Here is a 10623-nt window from a genome sequence, read left to right on the forward strand (position 1 = left end):
TATTTGGCGATGCTACATATCTTTTCTTTAAAGTTTTCATCTTTCTTTTAAAAGAAACAGACTTCTTTACAGAATGCAACCCCAGCATTTTGTCCACTGATTGCTTGTTAATCCGATAAGTAAAATATTTATTTTCGAATTTAAGGATAACCTCACGTGCCACACAGCTTTCTAGAGCCACTAATAGATCATGGATAATCTCAGATTTTGGCATCCTATAAAATTCGTATGCATGTTCTGTCACTTCTTCCAAAGTAGCTGGTTTCCCATGTTGGAAAAGAAACTCTAATACTTCTGGATCAGAAATATACATCTTATTTGATAGGATTTTGAATTTATAACCAAAATATTGTTACAATTGAATTTTAAAGAAATTCCAAGAAAAATATATTCACGTTTAAACTAAAAAATTTGAATGGTAAAAAAAATAAAACTATATAAAGTAGTAGTTTGAATTTCCACTCGCCTACTTTCATACTATATAGAATAAATGTGTTTCACAACAGAATGATTGTCTTCATTATTTTAAAATGATTAACATGGGAAATAGGTTAAATTAGGGTTAAGAGTGGATCTGTGATAGAATTCTTGTAAACCAGTACTTTGTTCCTTTACAAAGTACTGGACATCTTAAAACTCTAGTTTTAAGATGTCCATTTTCTAGTGATTTTCTGTATGGCTTTTGAAACACAAGCTTAAGATTTACCTGCTATGACCTTTTGATTTCCTCTATATCGCCATGCAGGCTTTAAATTTAGGTTATAGATTAGATCGTTAAGTTCTGGTACTATAAGTCTCTTCTGGCCGCAATACCGGCTGTTGGGCAATTTGCACGTTTACTCTTTTAATAATAATAAAAAAATAATAGATCGTTAAGTTTGTAATTCGTGTTTTAGCTGTGGACTATTTAATTTTACAGTATAGTTTGAGGATTTCATAATTAATATAATTGAAAAATAAGTTGTTTTGGGGAGAACTATCAAGAGTATCGCAATCTAAAATACTTTTGGAGTCTTACAACCTAAAAGCAATTCAAAGATTGCATAGAACAAAGTAAGATTAACTTAAGTTATTACGGGATCACTGTAGATTGAATAATCACCTAAGAAAGTTAAAAATCTAATCCAACTCAGACTGCAGATACTGCAGAAAAAAGACAGAAACCGCATACCATGTGCTAGGAGATTGCCCAGCACTGATGCACAAGCGATGAAACACCTAGGAGGGTATTTCCTTAAACATAAGGATTCAAGGCCAGGAAAGATAGGCTTTATACTGTCTTTCGTTAAATAAATCGGACTTGGAGAAATACTCTAATCCGACTAAGGGACACAATAGATCTTTTGGATCGCATAATAATAGGTCTAATAACAATAATAATAATCGTTGTTTTTCAGTTTTTAACTGCTTATCAAACAATCTTAAGGATTGATCAGTTATTTCCCCACTAAGCTTTCGATCCATAAAAATTTATAATTCATCTAGTTAAAAGCTAAATACTATAGATAACGGTATGTATTTTTATTTTTATTTAGGATTTTCATATGTATCTCTTTATTCTATAGTAAGTTTTTGATATATAGAATATCATAAAAAATGTATTGTTATTGGAAAGAATTGTGGGTACATCGAAGAGCTTCAAGAATACTATTTAAAAATGTTTCTTCTTTTAAGCTATTCTGGTCTTATTATAGATTACAAATAAAAATTATATTGAAATAGTTACGAATTCATTTTTTTGGTTTTGGATTTGTATTTAAAGGTACCGAATAACTATATTCATACCAAAGACTAAATGATGAAGTAAATGACGAATATTTGGGAATACTCTTAACACATGTAACAATTAAATACCAAAACATCCGACCCATACCCGCGTATACCCATACCGAATAACTGAAACAGGTTTGCAAAAAATATGATTTCATTAAAAAATAAAAGGACTTTAAATTAAATGTTAAATAAAATATTTTTTTTTGCAGATCCACCTAATATCATTCTCTTCAGGAATTTGTATCTAAATTAAAGTTAATTTTCTGTAAAAAGCTTAAGTGTGTTAAATACTGCGATCTCGTACTAATATTGCAGATAGTAAATAGAAATTTCGAAAGCACAGTAATTAAGTTTGGTTTGCAGGAAAATAATAAATTTAATTTTAGACTTCACAAATAACCTAAAGCAATCTGCAGGTAAACTTCTATGCTCTGCTGCAGAATTTTACTTTTGAGAAAATACCTTTGAATATTAATTTTCTTCATTAGCCACAAAGTAAGTGTGTGTTTAACAAATACGAGTACGCACACTGCCAAAAGATGGTTGCATTTGATGTAATTAAAAATTTTAATTCACCCGAAATGCACACTCAAAAGTATCTTCTCATACACATGAACACATACCTGACACCAAGCATAAAGCTCCCTTTCAACCGCACCGCACCGCACTTAGGATTCTTGTAATTTGGCATCTTTGGAACTATTCATATTTTGTGCAGTTGCACGCATGGAGTGCTATGTGCCGTGTGGCACGGTCTCGCCTCGATATACGAGTACAAGCTTAAGCAAAAGATACTTTATGATAAATTTCTGGGTAGCTGCTCTTAAAATACTTTTATCTTTAATAAATTTTATATACGCTTATGTACTACGCTTATGTTTCAAAGTAAAATTATGTAGACGAGTGACGGTAGACGGCAGACGGTGGATTCTTAAAAATCAGCTTTGGTAGCAAAATGAAAACTTTGGAATTTCGGTCACGTTTTTTCCACTGTTGCGCCTGAAAAAGAAGATACGAAAAAAAAAGATATTCTCCTAAGATGCAAAGCTTGAAATAACTTTATTTAGCTGCGAACAGCACGACACGGATAAAAAGTGTATGTGAAAAGTAATAGCAGAGGAACACCTAGTGAAGGTTGATATTACTATTCGTAGAAGTACGCCAACGAAAATACTAAACTGCGCAGAGGAGTAAAGAATGACAGAAACACTAGACACACTTAATTACCAGTAAATGTACTCAATGTTGAAGTGTATCCTTTCCTTCCATTACGGCGGCGGCGCTATGTCTTCTTTGAGTTCATACCTCGCTTTCGGATAGATTATCTTTTTCATGTTAATCAAGTGTAATTAAGAATTTTCATTAAAATGTTAAATGCATACGAACGAATTCATTACAGCAACTGTTTTGTTTGCGATGCTATTGACTTTGGAAGCTAAAGGCTGGAGGATGGAAGATATTTGGTGTGTAAACTGAACTAGCATTCACGATTTGTGGTTAGGACGAAAATTATTTTATTTTAAATTTTATTAATTTATTATATATAAACTATAATATACCAAAAGAATTCTGTTTAAGTTTTCAGAAGAATTTAATTTTAAGTCCTTAGATGGGATACATAAAAGACTTCTTATCCCTTAAAAGTAATAATATGAAATTCGTGAAGAAATGACTATCATATATTTATTATAATATACCAGAAGAATTAAGATACCATGTCAGAAAAATTCAGATATAAACAAATGAAAAATAATCATCTTATTTTAAACAGGTTCTTAAAATAAGTTATATGAAGTTCATAAAAAATGTATAAGATATGCATTATCGAAAGAAAGCAGATGTAAGGAAAAGATCAATAACCATCGCATTTCAAACAGTACCTTAAAGTAGAAGATATTAAATTCATTAAAAAGACATCATATATGTGTTGTAATATACCAGAAGAATTGCGATACGATATCAGAAGTATACAGATATGACAATGAGAATTAAATGAGAAAAGAGAATTAATCATCGGTGCTTAAAACGGGATATCTAAATTTATAAAAGAAGCATTAGAAAGAAGGGTGCATGTACTCCTTTCATTGGTCCTGATGTGAACGGGAGAAACAACATCTACTTGAACACTGGAGAGCCCAAACAGGCACGCACAGTCAAAAACATTCATTGATCCTGATCACATCAAAGTTGATGCTATCCTTGGCCTTAGCAGAAACGATATTAAAATCTACACTGAACTTCTTACAGGACACTGTAGACTTAATTACCACATGAAGATTATAGGTGTGGTAGAAAGTGACTCCTATCGACTCTGTCATGAGGAGAAGGAAACATCAGAACATGTTCTATGCAACTGCCCAGCGGTGGCAAGACATATACTCGACTAACTTGGAACCGGGATCTTAGACCCAAATCAAATAGGCAATTACAAGATTTATAAATAGTCTAAAATTGTCCTAGTTGAGCCTTTAGGCGCAGAATAGATCTTTTAGGTCGGGGTGCTTTAATAGCCTATTACTTAAATAATAATAATAGCATTAAAAGAGTTTAGATGTAAGAAATGAATAACAACCATCATTTAAGAAATCCTTGAAATAGAATATATACACTTATGAAAAAAGATTTATGATTATTCACTATAATATTCCAGAAAAATCAGGTAGATGGAAACAGAAATAATCATATAATTAAATCTTTCAAATGGAAGATATGAATTTCTTGAAAAACCTGGATCATATATTCACTATAACATTATACTTATAATACAAATATTATACTAATATAATACTCATACATAGGATATAGTATGAGATATGCATTGTTAGCAGAATTCAGATATAAAAGAAATAATTATCATATTTAAACAGGTTCCTAAAATGAAAATGGAAATAGCTAATGAAGCTCAATAGAACATTCACAATAACATACTCTGTATATGAGATAAGCATTATCAAGATAGATCAGATGTAACAGAAGGAAAAATAATCATAGTAGCACCCTAGAATGGAATATATTATGTACTTCTTTATAATTTTGTTTTAATTAATAATAACATTTTTATTCTATTAAACAATTGGACAAAATAAATTCCAATAGTTTAATAAATGAACTGAAAATTTTTGATCTGACATATAGAGGACTGTTTTTTAAAGTATTATTTTTTGAAAAGTATAGGATTTTAAATTGTTCCTGTGCCTAGGTAAATATAGTGCTGAATTCTAATGCACAGAATGGTATATTAACAGGTTTATTCAGTTTGTAATATAGTGAAAGAAGTCTGAGATACAAACCCGGTTCCAATTATTCCTTGTCCTGATGATGACTTTCAAGGAGTGTCAAATTATAGAATTTAAAAAAATATTAATCGTTTAATTTAAAAAAGGTGTACAGATCAAATTTAACATTTTCTAATACATTTTCTCTGTAAATGCCCGGCTTTGGCGTTCAGAAGATATAAGTTCTTAGGAAGATATTTCTTTGTTAGTTTATCAGATTGTTCATCGGTGAAGACAATAGACCTATTAAATTATTTACTCTTCTATAGTAGGTTTCTTGCAAGGAATGTGGTAGCAAAACGTCGAAAAATCGCTAATTGTGGTACATGGAAGTTATCTAATGGCCTGCCACTGCAACCAACCAACCAACCACCTTTAACAGGCCGGAAATAAAATATGTATTTAAAAAAATATTTATTAATATTTATAAATATTTTTTGTTAGATTTAATATTGTATCTAAATTCACAAAAATGTTTTGTGAGGTTAATTTATAAATATATAAATAATGTAGGATATATTTATCATAAATATTTCAAATAGTATAACCCTACAGATACTAGTATTATATTTCGTCTTTTATCAAGAAAAAACAAAAAAAAAAACAAGAAACCACTTACAACATGTTGGCTTCACACCAATTGGCTGTTGAACTAAGCTAAAACCACACATTGGAGCGAAATAATCGCAGTAAAACCAAAACACAACATTTTTTTATAAAGTATCTTCAACCACAAACACATTTTGCATCCGTGAGATACTTTTGAGCAAAGCAGCTGTTCTCCAATGACAGCTCGCTCAGTTTAGTTTTGTTATTCAAAGTGGAAGTTAGTCGTTTTCGGTATTTTTGTTTATTTTCAATTAATCTTTTTTTTTTTTGACGAGCCTCAATTAGTTTTTTGATTATTTATAATTGAATTTAATTAAAATTTTGAAATATTCGTACACATGGCAAACGCGGGTTTAATACAATTTAGAAATTGTCGACTAATTCGCGACCACCAATTGATTCGCGACGATTTGTGGATACGCAATGGCAAAATCATAAATCCGGAGCCGGTGTTTTTCGACGAGAAAGTGGAGGCAGTGAAGCAAATTGATTGCGGGGATGCGATTATAGCAGCCGGGTACATTGACCTCCAAATAAACGGTAAACAAGCGAAATGAAAAACGCTGCATTACACGCGTTCATATTCTTTACATTTTGTATCTGTGAAGTTGTTTTCATTTGCAAAAATGTGGAGCAAAAGTGTCAAAACACTTAAAGCACAAGTGCTTGAGTGACCAGACTTCGTTTATTTAACACGGGTATCTTTATTTAAAAACAAGAATTTTTGCAAACAGAGATTATCTTATCAATATGTAATTCAACTTGACTCAAATAGTATGTACTATATAGTATATAATCGTAGATAATTTTTGTTTTTGTTTTGAAACGCAACATATTTTATATAAATCCATAAGTAGGTCAATCTAACGTAAACGTTGGATGTATGAGTTATGTGTTCATTGAACTTTCTTAACATTCATTTTCTAATTTCTTTATTATAGGCACTTATCTTTAACATTATTATTATTTACTACTTTATGTCTAAATACAACGTACTTTTTATACTTAATAAAAACAATATACATATATTATAATTATATACACTCTTCTGCGTCAACACATTGTTTCAACAGACCTAAGTGGTTTTTTAAAGGCGACGTGATAACTTAATCTCTCATAAACGCTATTCGATTTATATGTTCTGTAAATTATTTACTGAACCAATTTATGTTCTTGCTTCACCGATAAATCAAAACCTAAAAGCTGAAAAAGTGGTACTTGAATCCATATTCAACTAAGCCGTTGCAATAGACCACTACCCTAATTATTCAAGTGACTTTAAACAGCGTATGTTTGGTTTACCAATAGACCAAAACTTTAAGGCTGAAAAAGTCTTCCATAGATCCAGATTCAATGGAAAACTGATGTTGATGGACCATTAACGATTGCAATGGAAAACTTTTCTTCGAACAAAGGCGCATGCCATTGAAAGCTGTAACATATAATGCCTTAAAGGGTTTCAGTTCACCGATAAATCAAAACCTAAAAGGTAAAAAATGTGTTCCTTGGATCCAATGTAGCCGTTGCAATACACAACTTCCCCAATTTTTCAGGCGACTTTTATTAGCCGACCAATGAGTGTGTTTGATTCATCAATAAACCAAAACTTGAAATTACAGCTTTCAAGTCATTCACAGACCCAGATTCAATGGAAAAGTGCCGTTGATGTACCATTAGCCGTTCCAAGTGAAAATTTTCCCACAGTTTTTCGAAGAAAGATGCATGCCATTGATAGTTGTGAAATAAAATCCGTCCATAAGAGATTCGATAGTAACGAAATATCTTGCGAAAACAGGAAGCTTAACTCCATCCATAAGACCTAAAACCCTAATAATCATTTATCAGGCTTTTTTAATACAACACATTAGATTTATCGGCTATCACAGTTGAACTATAATAATTAAAACGGTGATAGCGCGTGATTATCAAGAGCAAAGTAGCGGCTCATTATTTATCAGCAACAAATTTCACGGTCTAAATAGAACTAAATTCAGACTAATCATTGGTTTCTTAACGAAACATATATTTGTTACCTCCCAATCTCAAAGGTTGGACTGAAAGACAACAACACCTATAGGTTCTGTAAAATAAAAAAACGATACTTCTTTGTCCTTTATCCCCCCATATTCTGCAACAACAATGAAACAAGTTTAGAACCCATTTATGGACTTTAATGAACCAGATGATGTCCGGAATCTTAAACAAGATATTGTTGGGTTATTTAATAACAGGGGCTTTATCTGAGTTAGTTTAGAAGACTCTTTCCAGGAATAGTCTAGACTAAAGATTTTATAGGTCACATTGCACCAATTACTTCCTAAACCACCATATATCAAAATTTTTTTAAATGCTGTGCAAATCTTCTTCCTTATAACAATCCTTATAATAACGTCGGTAGGAAGCTAGGTGTCGAAGCTTAGCAAGTTCAAGTTCTCATTTCAATTAAAAATTTTGAATTGTTATTTATTAAACTAAGCAGTTATTTATTGTCAACTTATTGTTAAATAGACTTTTTGGATACTGTATTTAATAAATTTATTTCAAAAAAAATTAAAAATCTTCTACACTTACCAAAGGTGGTTACGGTGTTGATTTTTCTCATGATGTGGAAACTGTAGAGGAAGGGATTAATAAAGTAGCTCGAGGTCTTATTACCAATGGTGTTACTTCCTTCTGTCCAACATTAGTCACATCACCAGTAGAACACTATAAAAAAATACTGCCAAAAATTCCGAATAAAACTGAAGGAGCTGGTATTTTAGGTATGCATTTGGAAGGACCTTTCATTAACCCCAAAAAGAAAGGTGCACATCCAGAACAATGTATTAAAAATCTAGAAAAGGTAAATACCATAAAACTATTTTATGTACTCGTGTAACATATATATATAAAACCCACTTACTTATTCCAATAATAGGGCATTGACAGTATACTCGAAGCTTATGGTTCTTTCAATAATGTTAAGATCATTACATTAGCACCAGAAATAGATGCAACAGGTGAGGTAACACGTGCGCTTACAAATCGTGGAATTACGGTAGCTTTGGGTCACTCCATGGCAAATCTATCGGATGGCGAGAAAGCTGCACAAAATGGTGCTACATTAATAACACATCTTTTTAATGCTATGCTGCCAGTAAGATTTCTTAATAATAATTTTTTTATTTATTATTAAACAAAATTTTTTCTGTATATAGAAAATTGTAATATATTTTCCTTACAGTTTCATCATCGTGACCCTGGCTTAGTTGGTCTGCTGGCTTCAGACGGTCTACCTTCCGAACAAGTTATTTATTTTGGTATTATATCTGATGGTGTACATACGCATCCAGCCGCCTTACGTATTGCACATCGCACTCATCCTGATGGTTTAATATTGGTGACAGATGCTATATCAGCTTTGGGTCTTGAAGAAGGTATACATCATATTGGCGAACTTGAGTTAGAAGTAAGAGATGGAAAAGCATTTATTGCTAATACTAACACATTATGTGGCAGCATTGCACCAATGGATGAATGTGTGCGAATATTTAAAAAAGTAACAGGTTAGTATTTAATATAATTAATTATTGTTTAATTGATACTGACAATCTGATATATTTATACTTATCTGATATTTAAAGTAGTACAATTTATGAAATGGGATGAATAAAATTTATTAATACCTTTTTAGTCCTGAAGCAGAAAGTGAATGTACTTTCATCCCAACATTTTTTTTATTAAGATTTTTTATTTAATTTATATTGCCATAATACAGTTTTCATTATAATTATAATATAATCATGTTAATAAAAGAATGGAATATTTTTTGCAATATAGTCGTCATATAATATTATTTATATGATATATATATTATTTGTTATAGTACAAAACAAATAATCACGGACAGGGAGAATCGTTTGCTGCTGGTGTACTGGGAAGATTCTCCAGGACTTAGCAAAACACTGATAAAACCGTACTCCTACAAAAACATTCTTAAACTCTCAAAAGGTGATTTAAGGTGGCTAAGGGGTTTCATTACAGGTCATTAGGATCTGAAATATCACTTCGTATTATCTACTAATTTAAAATGCAGATTATGCCTCGAAGATGAGGAAACAACTATGCATATTCTTTGTGATTGTCCAGCTTTAACAATGTACAGAAGAAACTTATTCCATATGCAAATTTCTGTCACCAAAACAGCTTCACAGCTGTTCTCTCGATTTGGTTCTGGACTTTGTTCAGAAAGCTTTTTGGTACAATAGGACTCTTCTGACCGCAGTACCTACTATTAGGATATTTCATGAAAAAAGTCTTAATAATAAAAATAACTGCGTGTGATTTCTAGACCTAAAAAGTGATGCAATCAACATTGCAGACAGAGCTGCCAATTGTTATATTAGATGGAATATTGCTTTCTTTTTTTATAGAATAAGTTCAAAAAAACAGACCTGAAAAAAAAATTGCAGTCATTAATCACACATATGATTACAAATCTTTGGTATTCTTCATGTTATTCTTAAAGAATAACATCACACAACTCACCTTATACTCGTACATTTAGGCAGCTAATTCCTTATATGTTGCTATCACTGAAAGATATGATGAATTAAATAGTAAGGCTAAGACTCCAGCCTTTTATTGCTTAGTATCAAAAATTTTGCTTAGTAACAAAAATTATTCTTTATGTATTCATCCTTCATCCATCTAAAGAAAATGTGATGCATCTTTTTTTATTAACTTCTCTAGGTTGCTCAACGGTTTATGCTATTGAGACGGCCACTTTACATCCTGCTAAGTGTCTTAAAATTGAGCATATAAAAGGTACACTGGACTTTGGCTCTGATGCTGATTTTATTCTAATGGATGATGATTTACATGTATTGTCGACATGGATCGCTGGAGAATGTGTTCACAAATCAACTAAATAATACATAATGTAAATGTGTTTTATTAGTTTTTATTTTTATAATTAATTGATGAC

At 31.3% G+C, this 10623-nt stretch overlaps 1 protein-coding gene across 1 annotated transcript; it reads left to right on the forward strand.

Annotated features, from left to right (window-relative positions):
- Positions 1–5867: 5867 nt before the first annotated feature.
- On the forward strand, positions 5868–10614 carry LOC119672138 (N-acetylglucosamine-6-phosphate deacetylase). The gene is made up of 5 exons (XM_038083118.1): positions 5868–6197; positions 8234–8499; positions 8575–8793; positions 8881–9202; positions 10389–10614. The coding sequence occupies exons 1-5, from the start codon at positions 5996–5998 to the stop codon at positions 10568–10570; spliced, it is 1191 nt and encodes a 396-aa protein (XP_037939046.1). The 5' UTR covers positions 5868–5995; the 3' UTR covers positions 10571–10614.
- Positions 10615–10623: the final 9 nt, after the last annotated feature.

This window comes from Teleopsis dalmanni, chromosome 1 (genome assembly GCF_002237135.1).
Source record: "Teleopsis dalmanni isolate 2A chromosome 1, ASM223713v2, whole genome shotgun sequence".
NCBI lineage: Eukaryota > Metazoa > Arthropoda > Insecta > Diptera > Diopsidae > Teleopsis > Teleopsis dalmanni.

Excerpts from the sequence above, each read along its gene's own strand:
- LOC119672138 (XM_038083118.1), top strand. The coding sequence starts at position 5,996 with ATGGCAAACGCGGGTTTAATACAATTTAGAAATTGTCGACTAATTCGC. Across the intron at positions 6,198-8,233 it reads CATTGACCTCCAAATAAACG|GTGGTTACGGTGTTGATTTT; the intron begins GTAAACAAGCGA and ends CACTTACCAAAG. Across the intron at positions 8,500-8,574 it reads GTATTAAAAATCTAGAAAAG|GGCATTGACAGTATACTCGA; the intron begins GTAAATACCATA and ends TTCCAATAATAG.